This window comes from Mus musculus, chromosome 17, assembly GCF_000001635.26.
Source record: "Mus musculus strain C57BL/6J chromosome 17, GRCm38.p6 C57BL/6J".
NCBI lineage: Eukaryota > Metazoa > Chordata > Mammalia > Rodentia > Muridae > Mus > Mus musculus.
In genome coordinates this window covers 15,735,427-15,749,689 of record NC_000083.6, presented here as the reverse complement: position 1 = coordinate 15,749,689, position 14,263 = coordinate 15,735,427, and the positions used below count along the sequence as shown (strand labels likewise).

Here is a 14,263-nt window from a genome sequence, read left to right as displayed (position 1 = left end):
TCTATCTGTAACAGTCAAGCAAGGTACCTGTGTGTATGCCTCTAACACAAATCAGTCTAACGTCTTTAAAAGTATAAAATTAACCACACTACAGCACAGTGCAATTTATTTACCTGGGTTTGGGGTGGCCCCTCCCCCACAGCATTTCTCTTACAGAGCAGTACCCACCTTGACGGAGCCGAGCCTGTGTGCAGCACTGTCTTCCCAGTGGTATCCATTCTTTGAATAACAAGATGATCCAAAACCATTTTCTTTTTGGCCCTTTCAAGAATATCTTCTTCAACTGATCCCTTTGTAACCAAGCGATATATATTCACCTGTAAAAGCAAGCATGAGAAGTAAGCTGCAGTAATAAGGCCTCTTGATAACTAAGTGTCCAAACAGTAGTGCAAAAATAGACTCCTCCTCTACTAAGGTTTAAAACTGTCAATGTAAAACAAAAATATCGAACTTGGTAACCACATGTCATTTCCAAAGGTAAAGGCTCTGCCATTTAAAACCTGATTTGACTCTTTCCTTCATCCCCTCCCCCTCCCCACTGCGGCTCTGCTTTAGTGCCGCAGAGCACACTCTGGGTATATTTCTAAAAAATGAGCCACATAGACAACGAGAACCGAACTGAGGTTGGTGCTGCTTGACTTCAGGAAATGTCAGAGGGAAAGTGAGGCAATGTGGTAGCGGGTCACGTGACCTTCCTGTAAGTAAGTCTGAGCAGTTAGCAGACCACCATTGCTGAGTCAAAAGGGATACCACCCCTTAGCCCCCACAGAATAGTCATGTGACTTGACCTTCCAGACACGTTATTCTCTTATCAGACTCCACCCCAACTGGAAGCTGATCGCTGAAGGTTCTAGATGGCTGTGGAAGGTTGGTCATGTGAGCCACCTCCCTGATGGCTGAGCCCACATCTCCCACAAAATTCTGTCAATTCAGGCAGTTCTCTGACTTCTGCTACTCTTCATACATTTCTTAGGAAATTTTATTTGTTTATTTTTATATATAAAAAAACAAGAAATGATCTTTAGTATTTTTTATGTGTATGGGTGCTTTGCCTGCATATATATCTATGTACCACATCCATCTTGGTGCCCACAGAGGCTAGAAGAACAACCCCCAGGGCTGGTTGTGAGACTTAGTGTGGGTGCTAAGAAGAGAGCCCAGGTGCTCTGAAGCACTGCGCCATCTCTACCTGCAGAAATGGTTTACTTTTAAATTCTAATTTATCTGGTGGGGAAAAAAGGGAAAACCCTACAAACCTCTGACTATCTTTATATAGTTTCTTTGATTCTAATGGTTGCTGTATTTTACGTAAGTGCTTTCTATTAAACTGCATAGACAACAGAGCTATATGAACTACACGCTAAGAGAAGCCCCACTGTGAACAAAGCTTTAACTTCCTGTGTCACTGGCCAAAGGAACACCTGCCCTTGTTTTGTTCAAACAGCAGCAGTTAGTAGTACAAAGACCGGTCAGATGGGGCTGGCTCCTGTGTGCAGAGAACTGTGAACTTGAACTATCAAACGTTGATAAAGAATGCCAACAAATGAAGTTTCTATACTGAAAAGGTGACACTCACTCTAGTTACAATCTAAACTGAGTGCAGACCCTGATAGTAGGGTCTCTTGGTTCTGTCCATTGTGGAGTCCAGCTGCTCGACAAAGACGGCATGGCTGGGCCTCGGGAGTCTCCATTATCCCAGTCAAGCTTGAGATTGCAGTTTTTATACTATATTTAGAAAAATATAATACAAGTCCAATAACAAATTAAAATACCTGTTTCTTCTGTCCAATTCGGTGAGCTCTTGCCTGAGCCTGAAGATCATTTTGTGGATTCCAATCAGAATCGAATATAACAACGGTGTCAGCAGAGGCTAGGTTAATGCCTAAACCCCCAGCTCGGGTAGAAAGCAAAAAGCAGAAATCCTGCAAGGAATTTTAAATATACAAAATTTCAGATCTAAGCTGTGACCAACATGACTCCAAGTCATTTTACAACTGACTTTATGAACTTGAAGTGTTTTATTAGTGATACTATTAAAATGAATGGCAACATTAAAAATTAAGTAGTGCCGGTCTGTGGCTCAAGTAGTGCACATGAAAAAGCACAACGCTCTGGGCGCCACCCTCAAAACATGTAAACAACAACAGTAACTAATATGTAAATCTTCATGAGGATCAATAAACAAGATTTCAACACATAAAGCCATGTAGCAATAACAAACATAAAATTCAGCATAATACTTCACTTCAGATAAAAACAGGAAGGGTTGAGATGTGGCAGTAATGTTTTCTCTTAACAAGTACAAGTCACACAACAAATTCTAATGATAAAGGGCTGATTTATATTGAAGTAAATTAACTGTAATATGTTGAAATACTACTGACATATCAAATTTAACATATAATAAACCTAAAAGCTAATAAAAGCAAACCAGCACCAACTCTTAAAAAAACCACAGGTATAAAATTTAAAGGCATTCATACCTCTGAGCCCTCGGCATTAAAGTGATCCAAAGCCTGCTTCCTCAGCTCCCCTTTTATCGATCCATCTAATCTCTACAATAAAGCATTTAAAATACTTCACAAACCACATTCAAATGTTAACAACTAAAATCACCAAGTCCAGTGTAACAGCATTAGAACTCCTGAGAACAAAGAAACTGTGGTTCCCAAGTCCCAACCCAGGCCTGCTGAATCAGACGTCCTAGCGCTAGAGCGCAGCAAACACCTAATGATTCTGACGAGTGCTCAGGTTGGAAATGCATGGGGTCAAGCACCTGGCCAAGCGGCATAGGTGTGGACGACTTCAGCAAGTGACTCAACTTTCCCCTCACCCGTTCCTTCACAGTGAAGAAGACCCAATGAGGAAACAATACAGTGCCCCGCAGCCAATCAAGCTCTTACTAAGGATTAACTATTTCTGAATACGGGGTGTAACTTCATAGCAGAAAGCATTTGCCCAGTGTAGGAGAGGCTTCCGGTTCAGTCCCTGGCGTGGGGGGAGGGGCAGTTACATAAATACGATTGGCTGTACACTAGGTCTAACTTGCTACTCCAATCCATTCTTTTTTGGTTTTGGAACACTGAATATTAACCCAGAGTCTCACCCATGTGAGGCAAGCACTTTATGACTTAAGCTACATCTGCAGCCCATGAGCCAAGCTTTTAAGTGATGTATTAAGGTACTATTTTGGGAAGCAATATGCCAAGCTCTGCTATCTTTACTAGTATGCAGAAATGTATTCATAATGAAAGTTATAATCATTGTTGGACCATTATCATTTTCAGTAGTATTAGAGGAAAAATAGCTCTAACAATTAGCACAAATGTCAATCATTATTAGGAGATAATGACTGCTTAAGAAATGCAAATTCTAGCTGTGATCATGCTTAGAAATACTATAGTAACTAGATGCAGTGTGAACCTTCTCCATTTACAGCAAGTCAGTGGCTTAAATGTGATTATGGTCCTGCAAGGTGATACTTGCTAAACTATCTAAGCCTATTTTGCTGTTGTAACTGAATCATTTTTTTAACTTATAAAGCTGGAAGAGATCAAATGCTGTTTTTTTTCCACTGTCAACAGCGGTGTGTCATTTTATAATGTTCCTAATGCTACAGAACTCTCCCAAAAAAAGTTATTCAAAAGGAAAAAAAAAAAAAAAAAAAAAAGAAATGCAAAGTCTAAAGCAACTTCGCTTACAAGCCAGATGAATGAGCAAGTACCTATAGCACTTCGGTAAACCAGCAAGAGGCAGACAAGCAAGAATTATGACACTATCTACAACAATAAAGACAAAAATGCAGGAAAACATATACAAAAATGTTTTTAGGTTTCTAGGAGTGTGGCTCAGTAGTAGTGTACTTTCCCAGTACATACAAGGCACTAACTTTTACCTCAGTATCACAAAAAAAAAAAAAAAAAAAAAAAAAAACACAGAAGAAAGTGTATTTTTGGTTGTTTCATTCATTTTGGGTTTATCCCATAAAACAAGACCAATCAAACTGAAACCTAGGCTATAACTTAATTAAGTTTCAAGTTCCAACAGAGTAGAGGTAAAACAAGTTTGCTTGCATGGTTGCTTCTGAGTATGGTCTGTGCATTTCTGGCTAGTCTTGAACTCAGAGATCTGCCTGCCTCTGTCTCCCCATTGCTGGGATTAAATGCTGACAATAAGATGCCCAGCAAGCCTTACCTGCTTCCACTCACAGAACTGCTATTAAGAATTCCTAAACTCATAGTCTCTGAAATATAGGCTAGTGAGCATCTAACACTTCACATTGATGGCTTACTACTCTGCTTCTTTTTTCTTTTTTTTTTGGGAAGGGGGGGTGGCGAGGGGGGGGCTTGAGAGAGGGTTTCTCTGTGTAGCCCTGGCTGTCCTGGAACTCACTCTGTAGACCAGGCTGGCCTCGAACTCAGAAATCCGCCTGCCTCTGCCTCCCAAGTGCTGGGATTAAAGGCATGTGCCATCACTGCCTGGCACTACTCTGCTTCTTTAAATCTGCTAAATCTGTTATCACCAATCTACCAGCCATTCAGATTCGCTCTCTTGTCCCCGTACCGTGCAAGGTTCCCATTTTGTTCCCAGACCTCAATACTTTATTGCTGTTAGACAAACTGTCTTGGAAAATGAAGAGACAGTGTATGTTAACGATATGTCTAAAGTTCATTTTTATGTTTATTTATGAGTGCGTGTGTGGGTCTATTTGTCCGAGAAGGCCAGTAGAGGATGTCAGATCAGCTGGAACTACAAATGACAGTGCTAGCAACTGAACTCAGATCCTCTCGCAGAGCAGCGAGTGCTTTAACTGCTGAGCACTTTCTAGCCCCCAGCATCGACTTCTTAAGATACCCTGAGCTCTGGAGCATCTTAGGCAGCAGAAGTGGGAGGATCTTGTTCAAAGCCACCATGAACAAGACCCTGTTATCTAAAAAGTAGGAAGAAGGGGGGTGATGTAGCTGGTTTGTAGAACACTTAGCTAGCCTGCACCAGTCGCTCAGCTCATTCCACAGCACCATACAAACCAAGCATGGCTGCAAATGCCCTAGTGCTTAAGGGAGATAAAAGTCACTAATCTGTAAACATGGTGAATTCAAAGACAGCCTGAGTTATAGAAGAAAGGGAAAGTTAGAATTTTACTAATGTTTCTATATTACATTATATTGTACTTTTAACTCTGAACACTTTATTTTATTTTTGTTCATATGTGTATATGCACATATGCATGTAAATTCCCTCAGAAGCCAGAAGAGGGTATAAGATCCCATGAAGGTGGAGAGTCAGCTTGCTGTGAGCCACACAAAGGAAGTATTTGCTTCCATTTTCTATCTGTCCAGTCCCAAGAAAAAATTTTAAGGAAATAATTTTCAGTGGTTTAAGAACAGTGCTCTAAGCTTTCTTCCAAATCTAATTTGTGTTTCTTTTCCATTAAAATACAAATTGCAATTAATAAAACCTCTGCATCATTTACTGTGACATGACTTAAGTATAGCTCTCCACCTGAGGGTGTGCTAACGGTTCTTAACTACAGTAGCGCTGCATTCTGTTCCCAGTATATTACTATTACTGTGTTTTTATTGTGCTAATATCACCAACACATAAAGGTATAGTACTCCTACTTTCAAACTACATGTAGCATAGTGTGAGCAAGCTTCAACAGAGCGACCCTGTACACTAACTCTCAGTCTAACTCCTCTGCCTACAGTAAACATCCATCGTGTACCAGTCGTGTGCACAGAGAGTTAGCTGTACTCCCGGTACTATTCCAAGAGGCCAGTAAGACGACACAGTAAAAAGCCAGCCTAGGAACCTGAGTCCAAGCCCTGGAGCCCGAATGAATGTGGAAGGCCTGACTCTACAAAACTGTTCTCTGACCCCCACAAGAGCACCAAAGCACAAACACACATGCACACACCCTCACACGCATAAACACAAAATTAATGACAAAGAAATCACTACGAGGTATAATGTACTGAGAATAGGACCTGACCCTAACACTAAAACACTCATCGGTGTAGGTTTTAATCCCACTGAACAAACTTCACTGTGAATTGAAAGTAGACAGGATGTCAGCCTGTTCTTATCTGAGCCCTGCTCAACTTTTTTTTGGCAAACCACACAAAAGGCTTCCCACAGCACACAGAGCATTACAGCCCGACCAGCCTGCATGTGTCCAAGGACAGCTTCTCTTTTCAGACGTCATCTTACTTCCCAAAGCTTGCCCTTCAGACCCATCTTAGCACAGAAATACCACTTTAGTCCAGCTTTTAACAATATACAACATAAAAACAAAATTAAAATAAAATTTAGAGAAAAAAAATGAAACTTAGAAAAGTAACAAATGATTCTCTCAGTATGTTTAAGAGAAATATAATTTATATGCAAAATAATCTAAAAAGTGACTCAATAAAATAAGCCCAAGAATACAATGAAAAATAGAAACCAAGAAATGCTTACTTGAAAGGGGAACTGGCGGTACTTCAAATACTCTGCGAGTATGTCTAACATCCGCACCATCTGAGAGAAAATGAGCACTCGGTTGCCTCTTTCTCTTAGGCGAATCAACAGCTTGTCGAGAAGGATGAGTTTTCCGCTACTACGGATTAAGTGCTAAGGAAACAGCAGAGTACACCTATTACAACGTGGTAAAGCAGGAAACAGTCCAGAGCCCCACGGAATACTGCAGTTGTTTCTACTCTATCCAGTTTAGAGTTTAAGCTTTTCAGAATGCTGAAGAGAAAAGTTACTTTGGCTTTCAAAACTGTCTAGAGCTTTTCCCATCTTCCTCTATTACGTACATCAAACCTGCCCTAACCAGGCATAACAAGACTATTATTTCTGCTGTATCATTCTACTTGCCAGCTCTTACACTACTTCTCTAAGATTTAGCCAAAACAAACATACATTAAAAAAAAAAAAAAAAGCAACTAAACAAACACAGAGCAAGCAAACATATTCTTTTCTAATTCAGGGATGCTCACTCCTCAATGAACTACTGTGACTGAATTCCAAGTGTGTCTTCACGTCTGAACTGCCTCTCAACAGTAACAGAGGGGTAACATCTATGAAGGAAAGCCCTCCTTTAGGCTACTATTTACAGTCAGATTTAGCCATATCACAATCTCTAAGACACTAATAGATTTTGTCTGATAAATAGAAACAACTCACTGGTTTGAAAGACTATGTTTATAAATTATAATTTTAAAAGCTTTCATAAATACAAATAATAACACCATCACTTAAATGAAACATTAACCAAAGAGAACTTGACATGAATATATTATATTACTCTACTATTTTTATCCTAAAACTGAAATACATATTCTTAGAATTCTGCTTTAGCAATAGAAATAGTTAAAAAGTCTTACTTGTAAGGCCTCCTGTTTATTATAGAATTCATTATTATCTGGTGGTTTAATGAGGTAGCAATGGTTACAACATTTCTTTAGCTCCATCATAATGTTCAAAAAGCCTGAGGTACTGCCCTTGGAACCTTTGCTGAGGGCTTTATAATTCCTAGTTAAAATCCACCTTCAAAAACAAAAGACACATAAACAATATTCAGCAGATCACAAAGATAAATTGTGAAAGCTTAAAACCAGCATTAGTCATCATCCTGAAGCTCGTGGTTACACCCAGGATGCACTGAACCTCATATGTCAGACTCAGAACGGACACATGGGGCGGGGGTGGCGCACGCCTTTAATCCCAGCACTAGGGAGGCGGAGGCAGGCAGATTTCTGAGTTCGAGACCAGCCTGGTCTACAGAGTTCCAGGACAGCCAGGGCTACACAGAGAAACCCTGTCCAGAAAAACCAAAAACCAAAAACAAAACAAAACAAAAAAAAGCCGGACACATAACCTGTCTGATCCATCAACCACGTACCAAGGCTTTCTGTAGTGTAATAAAGACATTCATCATTTCCCTGAGAGCTGTGGACAGTGAGCCACAGCATCAATCTTCTAGAAATTTCATTCCATCAAACAATTAGAACCACATCTTTTCCACCGAGTCTCATGAAAATACCCGGCTTTAGTCACGCTGTCCTCTCTAAATTGCAATTATGTAATACCCATGCAACTTGAAAAACACTTCAAACCACATACAATTCTTCTCTTCAAAACCTACTTTAGTTACCTATTACTAACTTCCTTTTTCATAAATTTACCTTATGAATAGAATTAAAAATACCAAATATCTCCTGTGTTTCTGGAGGAGATACTCTAAAAACTTTTTACACAAATTTATGGCACTCTTTCAAGGCTAATTTAGGCATCAGTCAGGCCTGTTCTCCACCTCACCCCCAACCCTGAAGGAGGTACATAAATATTTAAAGCCACATTTTGTTACGATAGTAACTGCAAAAAAGTACCCAGAAGCTATAGGGGTTATATCTTCTTTCTCCTTTTAACTGTTCCGTATTCTTTTCAATTTTTAAATTTTCCTAATTTTCCACACACAACAAAAAATACTTAATATCACTCTTTTCCATTATAAAACATTCTCTCCATAAAAACTCAAATCTAAACAAGCAGTTGATCTACAGGAAATAAAAAGAATATTTTTAAAGATTCCACAAAAATATACTACAAAAGTCTACAGTGAAAAATTTACTTAGAAAAATGTTTCCTTATCCAAGGAATTTTAAGGGAGACAGACATCTACAAGGAGGCACTTAATTATTACAGAAAGATCGTAATTCATTTCTGACATAAGCAAAATTTAAACTTTGAGGCAACACAGCAAAAGCTTTACTGAACACTGACATCAAAAAAATATTAAGGACTGGAAAGATGGCTCAGCGGTTAAGAGCACTGACTGCTCTTCCAGAGGTTCTGAGTTCAATTCCCAGCAACCACATGGTGGCTCACAATCACCTATAATGGGATCCAATTCCCTCTTCTGGTGTGTGTCTAGAAACAGCAACAGTGTACTTACATTATTTATAAATAAATAAATAAATAAATAAATAAATAAATCTTTGAGAAAATACATAAGTAACATGTTAAAATGTTATGGTGGGTAACAGTATCTTTAGAAATTATTAGAGCTACATGAAGAAATGTAGATAAGCCAAAGCACCTCTGCGGTGTTTGGAAAGCAGAAACAGAAGGAGCGAGGGTACTGACAAACTCGAACTTTGATCCCAGGTGCTTGGGACGTTTGTGAGGCAGGGCCATGCCCTACAGTCCAGCTTTGCCTGGACCTCACTAAGTAAAGTACTAGACTGGCAGCCTCAAGCCCTCTGACCACAGCAAGCACCATAACACCCACCTAAACCCATTTGTAAGTGCATGGTACTTAAGATTCCAAATATAGTCACAATGTATTTCTTTGTACAAGTAAATATCAGAAAGATGTTAGGACATATTTTTGGTTTTATCCTTTGAAAAGTTACTATATAAATTTGACAAGAAACTTACACAAAATATAACTTGTTCGTGTTCTTCAAAAAAGGAAGGGGGAAGCTAAAATTTTGTCTAAGGTTTCTTTAGCTCTGTCAATTACCACAATTGATGGATTTATCAAGCTTGTTGAAAGGTAAAAAGTATGAAGAGGGGCATACATAATGGTATGTTAGCTTAGGAGCAGGAGAGATGGCTCACTGGTGAAGAGCACTCGCTGCCCTCACAGAAGTCCCACTACCCATACGCAAGTTCCCATATGCAAGTTCCCAAGCATCCGTAACCTGGGTTCCAGTGGCACTCAGGCTCTACTCTGGCCTGCGTACCAGACCCCAGGCATGTACATGGTACACATCCATACATGCAAACAAAGACTCACACATCATATACATACAGGTCAGTCTTTGAAGACAATGATTTAATCGTGGACCCAGCACTAAAGCTCCCTGCTAATCAGCCCCAGAATAAATGTATTTTAACCTGAGTAGCTGAAGCTGCTGCTGCTCTAAGAGCCTGTGCGTGAGGACACACACCCCACCAGAACAAGGACAGCTAACTCTGAGTCCCACACTCTCTCCCAGGCTTACTTGTAATATTGCTTCTGTAAAGCACTCATCTCCATTCTTAAAATCTGCTCCACCTTGGCAGGAAGAGATTTTTCCACATCTTTCTTAACTCTGCGTAACAGAAATGGCTCAAGCTCCTTGTGGAGGCTTGCATAACCATATTCTCTGCCTTTGCCATGTTCTTCTTCAAAATCTTCCCATGAAGAAAACCTTTAAAAAATTTAAGAACAGTTACAAATAATAAGCAAAAGTGTATATAAAACTAAAATTAGTCACCTCAAAGTCTTGAGACCCATGCAAAAAGTTCCTCCTACACACACATGCGCGCACACACACACACATGCGCGCACACACAAGACATATATGTGTAAGTATATATGTTATCTATGTGCATAGGTGAGTGGGCATATATGATCCAACCTGAGTTAGAGTGTATTGAAGGCCAGCCTGGGAAACCTCGGGAGATCCTACCTCAAAACCAAAAGTAAAAACGGGGGCGGGAGATGTAACTCATGGCAGGCTGCTCCCCTACCACGTATGATATACTAGGCTCATCTTGCAGAAGATTAAATATGAGTAAGTTATAATGATTGCTCTTGAATTAAATTCTTCAAGGACACAATTGTCACTAAAATATTTCTCAAAACAACCACGTAAAGTTCAAGACATATTGAAAAATGAATGTGTATGTGACCTAGGACAAATTATTTAATTTTCTGGTCTAGTTTTCATTTACAAAATCAGATTACTAGCAGTGTCTGGATATTGTAACTGTTACTGCATGTACATGGTATATATACATACATGGAGGCAAACCACTCATACACACAATAAGTTCTACTGTATACTATGAAGATTTTATATTAGAATTACAAAATCTAAACTTAGAAATCCAAAATTAATTCCATCCCATTTTCTTTTTCATTTTTAATGATCTGTGACCCAATGTCATTTAAATTATGAACTCGATCCTGTAACATTTCTCCCAACTGCATCTGAGCACATAAAACCATGAAGCAAGCCGTGTCCACATGTCGTCTTACTTCTCCGGCATAATGAAGTGCAGCAGTGACCAGAGCTCCTTCAGGGAGTTCTGTAGAGGGGTTCCAGTGATCAGAAGGCGATGGTTAGATTTAAAGTCGATTAAAGTTTTGTACAGAAGGGAATCATCATTCTTTAATCGATGCGCTTCATCAACACCTATGAATGCCCAATTCAGACCACCAAGGAATGCCTTAAAATGAATAAAAAAACAGTTAGTATATTTAGAGAGGTAAGAATTGAAATTTAACTTTTTCATTTGATTTGAACTTACTATTACTAAAAAGAAGTAAATTAAAATCAGAAACTATAATTTTAATCTCAGCATTTGGAAGGCAGAGTTAGGTGGATCTCTGAGTTCAAGACCACACTGGTCTGGAGAGTTCTAGAACTACCAGGGTAACTCAGAGGAAACACTAAGAACCAAAACCAACACATATTTTATGACTGAACTGGAATCCTCAAATCAAGCAACTTATCACGCAAAATAAAATTGCTTCAATTATTAATTTCACTATTAGAAAAGAGACTATCAGTCTATTTTAGCTTACATAATAAGCAAAAAAGGAAGGAAGCTGATACCACCTACTCAAAATTTTACACAAGATTTTCAGTCTAAATCCAACAAAAGTCTCTAAGAATGTCAACCTGAAACAGTATCATGCTTCAAGTACATATGACTTCTACAAAATGTAGGTTTCTAATACATGAATTTAGGTCTCTTGAGACCTGAAATAAAGAGAGGCCTGATTCCACTATTAATAGCTGTGTGACGAGTTCATGGAGCTCGTAAGAGAACAGGCTTCTCACTAAAGAAAGAATACCAAAGTAGGCAGAAGAATTAATGAGACAACGCTGTTAGGCACTGTACTGGTCAACATAATAGTCTAGCGTTATCTGAGCAAAGAAGCCTCAGTTGACTGGCCTGCTGCCATGTCTTGACTGTTAACAACTACTGAAGAGCTGAGACCACAGAAGCCGGTGGCGACCCTAGGCAGGTGATCCTGCACTGTATATGAAAGCTAACTGAGCATGAACTTGACATCAGGCAAGCAAGTGCCGCCTGCCCCGATTTCTACCCTGAACTCCTGCTCTCTGCCTGAGCTCCTGCCCTGACTTCCTGCATGATAACCATGTCAAATGAATTCTCCCCTCCCTAAGTTGCTTCGGTGAGTGTTTTATCAGTCTGTATTAACAGACACTGGGATAGGCCTCTTCCTCTATTTTTAAAATGTTAGACAGAACAGACACTAACAACTAGCCTCCATTTAAGTAAGAATTGGTAAAGTTTTTCTAAAAATAGAGATGAAAAATATTTTAGACGAATGTGCTCCATCACATCATTTCAATATAACCCTGTAAGGAACTCCTTTAAAATCTTTCTAGCCAGGCGTGGTGTCACACGCCTTTAATCCCAGCACTCGGGAGGCAGAGGCAGGCAGATTTCTGATTTCGAGGCCAGCCTGGTCTACAAAGTGAGTTCCAGGACAGCCAGGGCTACAGAGTCGGGGGAGGGGGGGGGGCGTATCTTTCTAAAATACAAAATTCACTCTTAGCTCAAGGGCCATTTAAAAATTAAAAAGTAGAAAACAAAAAAATTTTTAAAAAGATCCAAGGCTACGGTTTGCAGATCTGTTCTATGACTTTAATAGCCTTTCATTCTGACCCACAACACACAATACAGCAAAACTGTAAGCAGAAAACAGTTACACAAGTAACACATACCTTATCCTTCAATAAAATTTCATACGTTGTTAAAAGTATATTAAATTTTAACCGTTTGGTCTGGGGATGCATCCATTCATGAGTTCTTATCTATTATAAAAATTTAAGAAGAAATTTAAAAGAAATATCTAGCAAATTATACAGTTCTACTTAAGTATCTAAAATGAATTAAAAGCCATTTAAGATACACACACAAAAAAGATGTAATAAAAGTTAATACTGCTTTATAGAGTTAAACATGGCATGCAGAACTTAAATCTTATTTTAAAAAAAATGGAGCAAACCTTATTTTATTACATTCATTAAATAAAGGTTTGTTGTAAAACAAATAATTCGCTTATTAATATTTGTGGATGAAATATGCCATCTAAGCTTCATCTCGCCTAACTGCAAGGATATATATAGTATATATGTATATATATTATATATGAAACAAGATTAATAACCAGTTAATATTATAAAACTAGGAAAGAAAATATATGAATGTTCATTGCACTCTGAAAACTGTTCTCATGAATATTTGAACTTTCACACAAAAGAAAAAATATAATTTATATATATCATAATATATGCATGTATGCATGTGCTTGTATATGTATATGTGGCAAATGTCTATAACGCTAACACATGAGAAGCTAAAACAAGAAGATTTTGAGTTCAAAGCTATCCTGGACCTCAAAAAAAGGTGTAGGGGAGTGTGTATGTGTGCATGTTTCTATGTACATGCAACACATATATATACATGCATACATATCAAACTATACCTGAGCCAAGAATGACTTTTAAACTTGTTACATTTATTTATTCATTTATTTATTGTGTTTGTGTACCTGTATACGTATAGAGGTCAGAGGACAATTTAAGGAATCAAACACAGGTTGTTGGGCTAGGTGACAATCCCTTTACCCACTGAGGCACCTTGCAGTCGCATAGCTTGATTTTTATTATAACCAACTAAGCAAGTACTAGGCACTTCTTTGTAGCAAGTTACATGACAGAATTGAGAACATGGAGACATACACACACATGCACACAGGAAACAAACCACACACTTATCCTCAGATAGATCTGTCTAGCCTACTAAGTTCATGGAAAGACAACTTACCATGTTTCTGCTGTTAATGTCGCCTAAGTAAACCACAGCATTCATCTGAGACGCCCACGTCTGTATCTCCCTCTGCCAGGAAGTCAGAGTGGAGAGCGGGACAACTAGTAGAAACGGCCCATATAACTGATGTTCATGGAACAAATAGTTCAAAAATGAGATCGTCTGTATTGTTTTCCCAAGGCCCATTTCATCAGCAAGTATGCAACTATTTCCTCTATAAAGTTAAAAAAAAACAAAATCCATGTATGCAGTAAAGGTATAAATTCATTAAAAATTGTTTTTCTGTTATGTCTCCCATTTATATCAAGTTGTATAAAACTATATATATATATATATATACATATATATACACACACACACACACACACACACATATATATATGAGGTATTTTATGCAAGACACTATTTCAATCAA

The 14,263-nt window shown here is 38.6% G+C and overlaps 1 protein-coding gene across 1 annotated transcript in view; it reads right to left on the bottom strand.

Annotated features, from left to right (window-relative positions):
• The window catches only part of Chd1 (chromodomain helicase DNA binding protein 1), a 67,646-nt gene that overhangs the window by 22,923 nt on the left and 30,460 nt on the right, over positions 1 to 14,263 (bottom strand). Inside the window, exons 12-20 of the mRNA NM_007690.3 lie at positions 13,846 to 14,062; positions 12,741 to 12,830; positions 11,018 to 11,208; positions 9,996 to 10,184; positions 7,371 to 7,533; positions 6,460 to 6,612; positions 2,484 to 2,555; positions 1,773 to 1,922; positions 169 to 317 (exon numbers count right to left, since the gene is read on the bottom strand). Coding sequence (NP_031716.2) covers positions 169 to 317; positions 1,773 to 1,922; positions 2,484 to 2,555; positions 6,460 to 6,612; positions 7,371 to 7,533; positions 9,996 to 10,184; positions 11,018 to 11,208; positions 12,741 to 12,830; positions 13,846 to 14,062 — 1,374 coding nt within the window. The remainder of the gene's footprint in view (positions 1 to 168; positions 318 to 1,772; positions 1,923 to 2,483; positions 2,556 to 6,459; positions 6,613 to 7,370; positions 7,534 to 9,995; positions 10,185 to 11,017; positions 11,209 to 12,740; positions 12,831 to 13,845; positions 14,063 to 14,263) is intronic.